Source organism: Lepidochelys kempii, chromosome 1, assembly GCF_965140265.1.
Source record: "Lepidochelys kempii isolate rLepKem1 chromosome 1, rLepKem1.hap2, whole genome shotgun sequence".
In the NCBI taxonomy this organism is placed as follows: Eukaryota; Metazoa; Chordata; order Testudines; family Cheloniidae; genus Lepidochelys; species Lepidochelys kempii.
In genome coordinates, this window is record NC_133256.1 from 280234034 (window position 1) to 280249142 (window position 15109).

A 15109-nucleotide genomic window follows, 5' to 3' on the forward strand; every position below is an offset into this window, starting at 1 on the left:
ATAGTTTTCATAATAGCACACAACATTTCCACTTACAGGATTGATGGTTCATCTCTGCACTCTCCTTTCTGTCATCCTGTGAATGGCTCTAATGAGGCATACAGATTGGCAGAGTGACCTTTCCACTGGTGTTTGATATCATCACGTTCAGTGAGGATTCTCCCATCATGTTCTTTTATTGTGTTAGATTATGGGTAAAACTTTTTGGTAAGAAGTCTAACCACTCTGAACAGGCATTTTGCATTATTACTCTTTGTGGTTCTCAAGTTCTGCATATTTTTCCTGTATGTGTTCACTTTTATCTCGTCTAATCCACCTTTGTATCTCTCAAAAAGAAAAGGAGGACTTGTGGCACCTTAGAGACTAACCAATTTATTTGCGCATGCAGCTCACTTCATCGAAAGCTCATGCTCAAATAAATTGGTTAGTCTCTAAGGTGCCACAAGTACTCCTTTTCTTTTTGCGAATACAGACTAACATGGCTGCTACCCTAAAACCTTTGGATCTCTGTGTTCAGTACCTTGTATTTTCTTCCACATTCTTCAGCCCTTTTTCCTCCACACTATTTCATTGTTCCGCCAGCTCAAACACCTTCTCAGTCGGCCATGGTGTGGTACTATGCTGACTTTTTGGAATGTGTACTTTGGCGGCTTCAAACTTGATAGTTCATTCAAGTTGTTCTCCTCTTTCACCAGTGACAATGCCTCAAACCTATTCTGGACAGAAGTCATGTAGTTTTAGTTGATTCTGATCAGATTCAAGTGCAGTGGTCCTGCCGAATATCTTATCTTTTAAGTTTTAATTTTATGTTTGAGGCTAGTGGTTGATAATCTGACCTGCAGTCTGCACTTGGGAAAGTCTTTATCCATTGGCTGTTCAATCTCCAGCATTGCTATATCATTATTTCCTATTACTTCTTTATGAGGCCATATGCTTTCAACTTTTGCAGTCAGGTCCCAAATTACAAGGGAGATATCTTTTCTTGGTGATTTAACAAGTGTCTCTTCAAGCTGCTCATAGAACTCATTAATTGGAGTGGCTTCAGCAGCTGTTGTAGAATCATATATCTGTATGGTTGACATGTTGCGTGGTTTAGGTCATAAGTGAATTGTACTGATTCTATCATTGATTGGGTCATATCCAAGACGACACTTGGATGTCTCCTAGGATAAGATAAATGTGATCCCATTTTCTCAGATCCTGAATAGTTCACTGCGTATCTATTCATCCTCATGAAAGGGCCCCTACCATTCCAGCATAGCTCTGGAATTCCACATTATCTATTTCATATGGTCACAGTGTCAAGCTTCCCTTCATACATACTCCTCACATTTTATGCTCCAATTCTGATAATTTGGAGAAGAAAGTTCAGGTCACTCTTTACCTTGGTGCAAGCATCAAGTGCTGTACTTCCAGCAGGACTGGGTACAGCACCATCATAACTGAAAATGGTACTCTTAATGGCCAGAACCTCCTCCCCCGTTTACTTTGTCAGGCTCTCTGACTTGAGGGTCTCACCATCCAGCACCACACATGAATTATCTATTTTCTCTTGTTCTGCCATGGAAGTTCTTGTAGGAAAAAGAAGAGGAGGTGATTTTCCATTGCTTTCCCTCCACTTTGTGGCTGCCACTGGTTAAATCTGTGATTTAACCCTTCTGCCTTTGGATAACATTTCCTCCACTGGGAGGTCCCACTACTCTCCCGGGGTGCTCAACCACCTGAAACCACTGGTCCTTCATGAGGTTTTTCAAGTTACTTGAATCCCACTCAGCGTCTGCAATCAGCCAGTTACCAGGTGGACTGCTTTTTGTCTGGTCCCTACCCTTTGACCTGTCCGTGCTGATTGGCCTTACCAGGAGTTAAACATCCTACCAGCTCTCAGGGTTATTGGAATACACAAGCCTTCCCACCACATCAAGATTAAGTCCCCAGGGAAGGTCTCATCTACACCTCTTCAAAAACTAGCTATAATACTGTGCAAATCTAAAATCAAGCTTGTAAAATACTGCACTGATGGGATTCTAGCACACACAACTGATGGGAAGCAACCACTGTGCTGAAGCCCCACCACTTTTGTCACTAAATCAGAATAATATTTTTTGCAGGAAAATGGCATTATTATGTACATTTTCTCATCAGTTTGCCTAATTACAAACAAGGATAAACCAATAAGCAGGTTATTAAAGTGATTTAAGTGAAATAAAAAACAATTAAAAACCAATAGAAAATTGCCAATTTGAGTCTGACGACATGAAATAGATCTGAAACAATCTGCTTCACCATTTAAAATCAAAGGGCCCTTCAAAGTTGTTTTACGGTAAATTCAATAACTATTTTCAAAAGTAAGTGATCTGGTTTAATTACTATTAAAACAATCATCAATGATAATGGTATTTAGCCCTTGAAGAGTCCTTTTCCCCTGCAAATACAGACAAGTAACATGATTCCCAATTTTCACATGAAGAAACTGAGGCACAGGAAAGTGAAGTAATTTACACAGTAAGTCACTGGCAGAGCCTAGAAGAGAAGATAGGTGTCTTGGCTCCCAGGCGGTGCCCTATTCACTGGACCACGCCATGTCCCTGTGAACCAGGATGTAAACAATTATTTTTTAAAATAAATAGAACACACAGCATTGAAGCTTCCAGATTTCTACTGCTCCCTAATATTCCTTCAGTTCTCTCTTTTCCAGCACAATGGGTCTCTGACTGCGAGTGCTGGCCAGCACTGAGCAAGGCAGCAGTTCCATTCAGTGACTGGAGACACTGAAACAGTGACAGATATTTCTAAAACAGTTTTGCACATTTCTTTTCAATATATATTCCTGTTTATAACTATTTATTTAGCTCTCTAAACCATTGTATTTGTTCACTACAGGTTTCCTTTAACATAACCATTGCTATTTATAAATTACACAGTCCCTTTGGTTCTCTTCCTTTCTGTTTCAGAGACAGTTTACAAAAAATGAAGCTCTGTTTACTGCATAGATGTGTTGCCAGGAAATTCCATTGTTGTAGTTAGTGATGAGTAAAAGTCCTGCACCTTGACTTAAGTCTTACTCATCCTAAATCATGTATAAGCCATGCAGCCTTTTCCTGCTTAATTAAAGTGTTCTACTGTTTTCCAACACTCACTAGGGAGTCATCTTTCTGCGCATGACTATTCTGATTACTCAGCTTTGGTGGTTTTACAGATGTCCTGTAAATCAAATCCTGATGCACAACAGGAAGCATCCACAGCCAAATCCTTTGGAGTCTAGCACAGTACTATCAAGATGCAAAGCCAGGTGTTAGACATTTAGAGTCAAGGTTTGCAGAACAATACATTGAAAAGGGAAATGCAAGAGACACCCCAACATCTCCGTTGGCTCTGGATTTTCAAATGAATGGCAGCTGTGTTAATTGGACATTGTCACCTGAATAATTATTTTGACCACATGGTGAAAAGCAGATATTCTGAATGAGAACGTATTCCATAGTGATAGGCTCACAGGGTGGCAAAGCAGCAGAGAAGAGTCTCATAAGTAAAAACGGCTAGACAGATAAGACAGAACAAATATCACACTGAAAGTGGGTTAGCACAATCCTAATATAGAACTTGGCTATCTTTGCTCATGTTTTACTCAGAAGGAGTTGCAGACATGTTTAGTGGCTGGCACCTTCTCAGTTTATATACCCAGATATACGCCGATCCTGCCCTAGCCACTTTAGGATTATGCTTCCCTTTGATTTGATTTGCTTATTTTCCAAGTCCTCTCAACTTAGTTTACACAGTGCATACATAAGAGCCATCAGAAAGCTGCACACTTTACACAAGGGAATTATCTACTTGCATTTACCAGACAAAACACTGTGCATTCCTTTACTGAATTTTAAATAAGTTATGCTATCTTTCAGCCAATTTTCTCCTTCCAATAAAAACAAAAAAAGAAAGGGTGGTGACATTAAAAACATCATGGGCAACTGAAGATTTGTACAAACTCTTCCACTAATAAATTTGAGAGTAGATAGATGTTCCCCCCCCCGTCCAGTTTAATTCCCAAACACCCTTGCTGTCAAAAGGCTATTGTTAAATCATGGGCTGTCTCCAAACTTCATCCTGTGAATCAGGTCAAAGTGAAACAGAGAGCTGCATTAAAATTAACTACTCTCCATGTGCACTATTTGGAAGTATAAGGAAAAACTACAAAATTAACTCAAGATCTTACTAAATTAGAAAAAGCAGACAGCGAACTTAGACCAGAAATTAACTCTTGCTTTAAGAAAACAAGCAATTCACATTTGTAATTGATGCCATTATTGTCTATCAAGTACAAGCATTTCTGCCAAAAAGAAACTGGAGAATATTCATGGGCTGGAATCATGATCAAAAATTAAAACCTTTCCTGAAAGAGGCCTGCTTTTATTCTGTGACTATTTATTCTTCCCACATCACATTTTAATAAGTGGTGAGCCTAGCAATAAACATATGATTTTGGAGCATACTTTCCCTACACTATAAGGAACACAAGACATCCTGTATTCCTAAAGGCATATGGCACAATGTATGTTAATCAGGTAAATCAAAACCAAAATAGAGTGTCTACTTGCTCCTACAGAAAAACTTAAATCGTATATTAACTCCGAGGCTCATCCTGAGCAACGCTCAGCACCTTCAACTATCATGGACTTCGTCTGGAATGAGGAGTAAGAACATTCCATGAAAACTAAAGAGGAAAAATACCCCACTACAGGGACATTTAATTCAAAATTGATTTTTCTTTTTACGGAAGATGAAGGATGGTCTTGTGGTTATGGTGGTGAACTGGAACTCAGGATATCTGGGTTTAATTCCTGGTTCTTCCACAAAATCCCAGTGTGACTGAAGGCAAATTACTGAGTCTCTTTCTGCCTTGATCTCCTCATCTATAAATTGGGGATAATATGTTTTCCTGTCTCCCACCGTTTGTCTGTCTTATCTATTTATGTTGTAAGGTCTTTGGAGCAGGGATTGTCTTTAACTAAGGATATGCGCAGCACCTATCACAATGAGGCCTAATCTTTATTGGGGCCTCTCGGCACAAATGTAAAACAAATATATAACTGTTTTCTGTTGAAGTTTAGTACCATTTTTCACAATACAACCCACTTGATCTATATTCTGTTTTCTCATTTGCTAAGAAATGAAAATACAATTAAATAAACCAAGAAACACTAAACAGGCAGAGGCTTGTAGCTCAGACTGGTAAGTATCCTCCCAGCCTTATTCACCATTACAAATGAAACCCAAACCACAGAAAGAGCAGCTTTTGACCACACACATGTATTTGGAAATGTATCTTACTCCTAAGCATATAGGTTTGGAGAATTACCTAGCTGGATTACTGTACATTTATCTCAATTAGACTGAAATGTGGTTGGTAAAGATGATGATGAGAGAAATGTTTAAGAGTAAAGCAGCTTCTAAGCACATACAGTAGAATGCTCTTAAATCAATGACAATATAGTATACGCTGATGGTGCTCGATATGGAGAGCATATTAAAGATGCCACCAAGGAATGCTATCTGTTTGAGAAAGAATACAGAGCACAAGGCAAGAAACTAAAATAATTGATATCCTGAATACCTGCCAACTGTCCCAGTTTGGCTCAGGCTGCCCTGCATTTTAAACACATGCAGTCCCAGGTGTCTGCAGTGCTGGCTGAAGTTTTTGGCAGCTAATTCAGCAATTTAAAAACAATGTTGGCTTCCCATCACTAGCGGCCACTGTGGGAAGCAGGCAGGAGGTTCCTGGCTGCCTCCACTGCCCTTTTTCTCTCCTTGGCCATTCTGCTGAAAGCTAACTAAGCAATAGAGAAAGCAGCCAGAAGAACAGACCGCAGCTGCCTCCTCCTCCCACTCCATACCAAATAGCATATCCTTAGACACCCTTAATGTGAGAGTGAGGACAGAGGCATGATTGGGAAGATAGAGAGAAGGGAGCCCATTCCTACTCTCCCAGGGTCACTATCTCAGGACTGAAGATGAGATGCACTTGGGAGAAGAGGACCCAGAGATAGTGGATGCAAGTCATCCAAAACATGGGAAGAATAGACATGGAATCAGAGGGAATCCAGGGACATAGTGTGGGCTCTCTTAGAAGAGATCAATATGTGAGGAAAAGGACTCAGAGACAAAGGATGGAGGAAGGGGATACCAACAGATGTAGGGAAAGAGATTGCAAGAAATGGGGATAGATGATTCACAGGGGTAGGTGTATTGGGACAGAGAGATGAGAGACAGATGGTACAGATCACCACTAAAGTAACATGGGGACAGTGGAAAGAGCCCTCAGACACACCCCTCAACTGGACAGAATGAGGAGAAAACCCCTATGTCACCTTATCTCAAGAAAGTGGCAGATAAATCCTCCAATGGTGCAGGAAGAGAAAATGGGCCTGCCATTTTCCCCTGAAGATGCAGTGGTTGAGGAGGCCACTTCCTCCACTTAAGAATTCAGCAGCAGGTAGGGGGCACCAATTGGGTGAGGAAAGTTGTTTTGGGACTGTATATTGTTATGGTTCCATAGGTTTGTGCATCTTAACTTCCGGATCATTTTCTCCACCTCTCTTCCCATGCCCTCACTGGTTCCTTGCCTTTATCTCTTGGAGCTCCTTTACCTATACCTTTCAACAGTGTATAACTCCATGACCCAGCTCCATATCCTCAGCCATGGTGGATGAAACTTACTGTCAGCAGGAAGTAGCCAAACCAAGGAGGAGATGGAATTCAGCACTGAAGTAACAACTTGACTAAGTATCTGTGGGTGAAATCAGGTAGGGTTAGTAAGCATGCTAACAGAGCTGTCACAGTATTCCCTACTCTGCAAGACCAGGTTAAAAGAAAAAAAAAAGAAAAAAAAAAAAGAGACTCTTAGCCATCCAGATCATGCTTCACTGATAAAAGGAGAGTAAGTGGGGAAATGGCTTTGAGAGAGAGAGAGGAAAGAGAAAGCCGAATGTGAATTATGGGAAAAGATATTCCCTTCTTCCTACATTCACGGAACTTTTTGATATTAATAGGCGGAGCAGAATTTTGCCTCAAGTCTGGTGTCTGGGGAGAGGCGGGACTTACTATATCAGAAAAAAAGAGCAGCTGCCTTTCATGTTGGTTCCAACATCACAGTGGAATAGTAGGCTAAAGTACATTGGAAGACCACAAACCAGGATTTAGGTATGGTTCTATGATGTAAGTTAAATTAGGCCTCAAGAGTCATTTGGTCAGATATTACTGGCTTTCTATTCATGACCAGACTAGGAAAAGTAATGGATTCTTACCTTTCTGTCATAGAGGTTGACCATGCCTCAATTTGATTTCTGGAGCTTGTACCCACTGACAAATATTAAACTCCAAATACAAAACACATCTTTGTCCCTCCCTGGGTTACAGCCTTTGCCTTTGTTGACACAGGGGTTAATACTCATAGTGCTGGTCAGGAAGTGATTTTTCTCCCCGATAGAAAATTTCAACTTTTCATTAAAAAAACCTAAAACTTTTGATTTGGAAATTTTAGATTGAAACAAAGTTTTGAGATTCCTGAATCAAAATTTTGTTTCAGTTTGTGGAACTGAATTGAAATATTTCATTTCAGTTCAGTTCAATATTTAACTGCATCCTCCTGAACTTCCCTGGTACCTAATGCTGCATTCTCCTCTGTGAGCTGGGATCCCTGTCCAAGACTAAATTACCTCTTCTTCTCTATACTGCCTCTTTACAGATCTTTTCCACACACAGCCCTGGGCTGAATGATTCCCCATTTCACCTGTTAGAGAGCCCCACTCAGTCAGGGAAGGCTGATATATTTTCTGGCATTTCTTCTCAGTAAGCCTTGCAGTATTCTACAATTCTCAGAGTTCCTTTGACAGTGACAAAGAATTATTTTGTTCAATACTGAAAAGGGGCTGGGAAACTCTTAGCCTATAACCTCTCTTAAAAGGTCAGTAAATACTATGTTACAGGAATCTCAATATAGGTCTGAAGGTTGCTATACGTAGGGAGGTTTTAGGTTTGCAGGAATTGGACCAACTTTAGAATGGTCAGAACTGGTTTAGAAGCAATCAACTGTTTCTGAACAGGAGGAGCAATGACATACTAATATGAGAGAGACTTATAGGACAACAAGAATAAATTAACTCAGGACTGAAGGATAAAATTTTATCAATCAAGTCGCAAACTCTAGGAGAGGTACCAAAAATGAATGAGGTAGAGTCAACTTGAGATGTTGCCAGTTTCTGCCAGCATAAGCCAAGGTGTAGAGCCCCTGAAACAGAAAGTTTTGACACAGGGGTAAGGTCAGGGGAGCAGAACACAGACTACTATAGAGGTCAAAAAGTGGTAAAACACTGGCTAGAAGAGGACGTGGCTCAGGGATGTGCTGAGTCAAAGCATTCCATCAGCATTATCTGCTAGTGCGGGCCTCACATGAGTGTTTGTGCATCCACACAAAAACACCTAAGGGGGAGGACATTAGCCATACCACCTGCCCTCTTTTGGATTGAATCACCTCTGGTATGTAGGTGGCCAGCATGGTGCAGAGAAGTATAATTTTGGTGAATCTGAAAAGTAGTTTTTGTAAAATGTAAGCTTTGAATAAAGAAATTCTGCCCACATTTCTTTACTGTCTGGCCTCTGCTTAATTTACCTATCTACCGTCTCACTCGACACATTCTTTTCAGTGCTGTTATGGATTGGTGGTGCTCTCTACGATAAGAGACAGTATTACAAACTATTCCAGTGCAATATAGATTATTTTGATCTCATGGTCTTCAGCAAGCAACGTGAAAATGGTATCACTGGAACATGAACTACTAATATTCAAAGTTGGACAAATAATATAAAAAAGGTATTTACGGACATTGGTTTTAATGAAAACCATGGGTTAAATCATTTCCTCCACTGACTTTCAGTGTGGCCAGGACTTCACCTTCTAAATTCACTCCAACAACTGCATTCCCTTTCTAGGCACATACATAGGTATAAACTGTAAGATTTCCAGGGAAAGTGTGTTGTGAATACATTTGTACAAATATTTGGTGTGAGTATTCACACCATAAGTGTTCACATGATCAACCTAAAAGCTCCTAAAATAGCTTGGGAGTCAGCCAGTCAGGAAGCCGGTATAACACGTGATTTAGGTGACTAATCATACAGAACAAACATATGGCATTACGAGCATAACTGATGCAAGTCACATGTAATAATTCAGGAGCAGTCTCGGACCTGAAACATGTCTGCATAAACTATGTGCCAAACAGTTTCAAATAATGAACAAATGAATAAACTACTTGTTGCAAAGAGTTTCCTAGGTTTAATTATTTCCCCACCCAACCAAAAACAAAACAGCATATCTTCAAACACTTTTTCCATCCAATACTTTTCTTTAAAAAAAGAGGGAAATACTCTTTCTTGTGCAGACTGACCTTACTATAGCTGGAAGCATCAAACTATATCATGTCCACAAAACAGTCCAACATGTGCAAGGACAGCAGAACCAAGTGAGGAAAGTGGAGCATACGGGGAGCACTGAATTAATTTCTGCAGCAGTATTTATAGCCAGCCCTGGCAATGTAATAATGTGAGAAAGCCAACAGCAGTGTCAAAAGTCTCTAACAATCGGGTGCAGTATACATGAAGGTCATGGAGGAAACAGCTGGATGGCAGAGTGACCTACTGTGTTGACATGTGTAAATCCAGATTTATCTTGGAAATCTTAGCACTTATAGCGACTGAATATACAATGGGGATTATATATGTCAATCTGAGTGTCTTCCAGACATGACAAGAGAGGTTAGTGATCACCAGTGTTGCATTTGTAATGCCCTAAAAAGCAATGTTGAACCTAGAATACAGCAGCCAAGGACAAATGTTAACCAGATGATTAATTCATATATTCCATTGTCTTTTACAGATATACATTCAACATTTTTTCCCCTCAAAAATCAGTTACCACATATCCAATTATATACTGTAAGCACACCAACTGTATACTGTATAAGCAGATCTCCCTCTCATTTGGAAACTTTGACTGGGTATTCATTACACTAAGTAAAAGACCTTTTATCTGATCACTGTTATAATGGAAACATTCTTAAAGTACAGCACTGTATACCACAGAGCCATGTAGGAATATCATATGTTTGATTAATATGTTTGCTAACCAAGAAAATCAACCCAAGTACTATTGAGAACAGCACTCGAAAGTGGTCAACTTTGGGACAGTGCCATCAGTAATGTGGAATTTACATCTGCCCAGAGCAAACCTGAAGGGACATTAACCCTAATAACTCACTGAAAACATGTGCTTAGCTGCACATTTTAGCTAATGTGACTGAGGGTAGCCAAGGGAAGAGTGGGAGGCAGGGAGGAGTGGATCTCCCACAAAAGTGATGTGAGAAAACAGCATTCAATAATTTTAAGGCTGGAATGTTGGTGTTTATTAGCAATGAGAACCTAAAGGTAGTTTTACTAACCACCACCATCTACCTGTGCCCCAAAATATTTTGATAAAATGACCTCCCAGAACTGATTTAAAATGTGAATGGGAAATATATAGGACTTCTGTTTTCAGGGTTTATTAATTTCATTTTTTCAGGGTTTATATTTTTTAGCAATTTTTGAGTTTAATATAGATGTCCAAAAGTCATGGGTTTTCAGGGTTCTCTCTTTGTATATACTGTTAGGAGTGACGTATATTGTATACATTACTCACTATAGTAGTATATATTATAATGAGCAATCTCTCTGTAATTTTCCCCAGTGTGCTTTAACATAGCACTGTTTCAAGAAGCACTATGTTAAAGCACACTAGGTAACCTTTAGTGCAAACCAGCAGGGTCTACATGGACCAATTAATGCACAACATGCGAGTGGGCTTTAGAAATCACACCCCTATAGTCTGTATTACTGCTCCTTGTAGAGAAGCCTTAGCTACAGTTAACCATTTCTGGTGTTTTTCCAGTGCTCAATGAATAAGCAATGTTTTCTTTTTCTGCTTTTTTTTTTTTGGGTGGGGGGAGAGGAGTATTGGGATTATTTTATTGGTGTTTATAAGTTTAAACAGAAAACTAGAAAGCTTACAAATATACCAGAAGGTATAGAATAAAACAAATGTGGGCCAAATTTTCAAACTGGGGTGTGTAATGTTACATTCTGAAAATCCTTATTAAGGCACCTAAATGAAACTGGTCTGATTTTCAATTGTGCTGATCACTCACATTTCCCACTGACTTCAACAGCTTTTCTCTCTAGTGTCCCCTGATTTCAGCAGGAGCTTCAGGCACTCAGTGGACACTATAAAAAAAACTGCAGAAGTCAGTGAGAAATTTGAGTGCTCAGCACTTTGGCGCATCCGGCTAGTTTTATTTAGGGGCCCAATTAAGGATTTTGGAACCTAACTTCAGACTCAGTGTAACCCTATTGGCCTTAGCCTTTAAGGGCCAGATGTTCAAAAGGCTCAACACCAAGCAGCTCTCACTGAGAACTCAGGGAACTATTTGTGCTGAGCTCTTTTGAAAATTTGGCCCTAGAAACATAAGAATTGTCATACTGGATCAGACCCCATCGTCCATCTAGTCTAGCATGGCTCGAATAGTGCTCAGCACCAGATGCTTCAGAGGGAGAGGCAAGGACCCCATAGCAGGCAGACGTGAGATAATCTGCCTCTATGAGGCTCTCATCCTAACCCCTCAGTGATTGGTTTAAACCCAGAAGCATGAGGTTTTATATCCCTTCCAAAACATTTGTTGACATTAACTAGAACTACTAAGTGGCTATTTTAAATTTGCATGCTATTTTCTGAAAATAACCTGCAGAACTGATACACTACCCCCATGGAAACCCATGAAAGCACATCATTAAAGAAAACATTCTTTACCGTTCCTCAGTTTATCTAAAACTACTAAGCAGGAAGCTATACATTTTAAAGCATATCAGATTAACACCATTTTAGTGTGTCAAAAGGCTTTACTAATTGTAATCTTCACATTGCAATCATGCGATGAAAAATGAAGCTGTTTCTGTTCCCGAACAGGTGGGAATAATAATTCTCTGAATTTCTATAGAGCTTTTCTATAAAGCAACTACCCTCTTGTGTGAGAGGCAATGCTGGGTGCTTCAGAGAACCCTATGACAGTTAGAAACTGAAAGCACAGAGAAATTAGGGACATGCGCAAGATCCCACAGGAAGTCAGTGGCAGAGCTGGGAACAGAATTGAAATCTTCAGATTCCCAGTCCTTTGCTTTAGACACAAAACCTGGGAAATTAGGACTTCTCAAGGCACAGCACTCTCAAACTAAGACAAAGTACATACACTGTGTGTCTGCTACCACTGTAATAGCTAAGATGATCTGCAAGTTTCCTTAAAATAAAAACGAAGCCATTATAGAAATCGGTTTAACAACAGTGAGATAATCAGTGTTCAAGAATCAGCGGTACTGATAAAGAGGGGGAAAGTAAGCATGCAAACACTGCTACATTACATTTACATTACATGTTAATCCCTGGAACATGGTAGGTCAGGGGTGGCCAATCTGAGCCTAAGGAGCCAGAATTTACCCATGTACATTGCCAAAGAGCCATAGTAATATGTCAGCAGCCCTCCATCAGCTCCATCCACCCCCCTACCCCCCCGGTTCCAAGCACCTCCCACCCATCAGCAGCCCTGCCGATCAGTACGTCCCCCTCCCTCCCCACACCTCCCGATCAGCTGTTTCGTAGTGTGCAGGAGGCTCGGGGGGGGAGAAAGAGGGCACAGCAGGCTCAGAGGAGGGGGTGGATAGGGGTGTAGGGGGGGCAGGGCCTGTGGCAGAGCCAGGGGTTGAGCAGCGAGCACCCCCCGGCACATTGGAAAGTTGGCGCCTGTAGCTCTAGTCCCTGGAGTCGGTGCCTATCCAAGGAGCCACATATTGACTTCTGAAGAGCCACATGCGGCTCCGGAGCCACAGGCTGGCCACCCCTGTGGTGGATGAAGGATCCACAAAACTGTACACTACTGACAAGAACAGATTTAATGGTATTGCTGTCCCCAAAACAGAATATATTTTAAACTACTGCAATGAGATTAGGAATGACTAAAGACAAACATCTTAAAAGTCTTAAAATCATGGCATCTGCCCCCAGATGAACATGTTTCATTTTGCTTTACATCACAATGAAATCAGAGCAGGTTAAAGATCTCTGGAAGGGGAGCAGACAAGATAAGGCTATTTTAAAGAAGTGAATAAGACAGGTAACTTTTCATTAAGGAACTGTTTTTCTGGATCAAAGTTTCTGCAGCAAGTCTAGCCAGATCTTTTGAAAGTTGGACAGAACAATCAATGGACTGTTTTTATTTTAAAGGCATCTCCCTTGGGGAGTAAGTGTGGGTGTGGGAGCCCTTTTTAACATTGCAATATAACATGAAGCTGCCAAGTTTCAATATTTTCTTAAGCCCTGTCATGTGATAGTTCTACTTATCTGGGTCTCAGCATGATTTTTATCACTGTGCAATATGACTCACCCTCACCAGAAGCTTGTCATGAAGGATCACTCCATTAGATATCATAAAATGTACATTTAAAAAAAACATTCAAACTCCAACAATGAGCTAAACACAGTTACAATATGTGTTAGTATATTGGCTATAGAAAGTTATTTACATAAACTAGTTCCTATTTTACACATGCACTCCACATCCACCATGCTATTTGCTAAAGACAGATATCAGACTTTGCATAAGTAAACCAACATTTTAAGAGTTCAATATGCAGGTAAAGTTCAGAACTAACCTTACTATCCTCTGTCTCCTTGGTTTTTCCTTGAAGTGTTTTCTTCTCTCCAAAATCACAGGTTGACTTTAACGTAAGCTGACAAGAAAGCATTGAGCTCTCTGCCCCAGTAAGCTCCAAAGACTTCGATGAATACTGCTGTGACCCAGTCGTGCCAAGATTTGGTATCGGAAGGGCAGTATGAACAGGCTTTGACCCTACAGCTGGTTGTCTTAGCTTTGAGGCAACCCCAAGTACAGGCATGGCTTCTATAAAAGTATCTTCTTTCTGCCAAAGAAAATGCTTCTGACCTCAGTCTGCTTGACTCCAGTTTCAGTAATTCCAGAACAAATACTTTAAACAAAAGTCATCTTTAAAACAATACTACAACTTTCAAGAGGCGGCAAAAAACTTTCCTTCATCTCTGTCTGTGTCTCTCTCTCCCTCACACACACATACACACACACACTGCTTAGTCAGTGGCTGTGTAAGACTAAACACTCCTTTGGGGCGTGAACTTTTCTTGAAGGTAACTGACACAAAGCTGCCTGTCTGGGATTAAAAACCTCATAAATTTGTTTTTTCTTCTCTCTACAGCATTCCCATTCTGTGCATTAAGTGAACGGATGGGGGGGGAGGGGAGGAGGGGCGCAGAAAAAGAAGAAATCTCCTTGTACTCCAACTGTCAAAACAGCACTGAGACCACAACACTGGAAACACAGACCTCTTCCTGACTACATAAATAACCAGCCCACATCTTAAAAAAAAACCCAAAAACTTGAAAAAAAAATTGAACCTGAGTGGCAGCCAAAGCAAACAGCTGTTGGGAGAGTTTTTAGCCCGGAAACAATCTCTGAGATGAAGTTGTTTGTCTGATTCCTGCCTATTTTTCATCGCTGACAGCCATGAGCTACGTTGTTTCATTCCCTGTTCATCCCGTGAAATCAGGTTAAAATCGTGCAAGAGCGTGGCTAGCGACAGACGCTGAATCATAGCATGGGTAACGTCTGCCTCTGCTGTGAAAAATCCATACAAAAACAAAGGGCAGGATATAGGAACATCACAAGCCTTGTTACAAGATTTAGTAAACATAATATTTCATTTTTTTTGCTTACATCATCTATTCAATTAACACTTCCCATACTAAAATGTTTAAATCTCCATAAAATCCATGTCTAAAGTGTACTCTCAGTCCATTATTTGTAAAAATACTCTATCTGGCAATATCAAATCCTTGACACTTAGGAATGCCAGCCAGAACAAGCTACAAAATCAGTCACAGTGGACTATACATGTTGATAAGAAGGGACATACAATATTACTTTATGCCCTGGTCAAATCTAGG

At 40.4% G+C, this 15109-nt stretch overlaps 1 protein-coding gene across 4 annotated transcripts in view; it reads right to left on the reverse strand.

The window, feature by feature from the left end:
- The window catches only part of NAV3 (neuron navigator 3), a 415305-nt gene extending 401053 nt beyond the window's left edge, over nucleotides 1–14252 (reverse strand). For 2 of the 4 annotated variants that reach the window (XM_073327697.1, XM_073327695.1), the window contains exon 1: nucleotides 13786–14250. In XM_073327697.1, the coding sequence (XP_073183798.1) occupies nucleotides 13786–14028 (243 nt within the window). In that variant the 5' untranslated portion in view covers nucleotides 14029–14250. Of the gene's footprint in view, nucleotides 1–13785 lie in introns of all 4 variants that reach the window. The other 2 variants (XM_073327696.1, XM_073327698.1) reach the window with 2 other exon arrangements.
- Nucleotides 14253–15109: the final 857 nt, after the last annotated feature.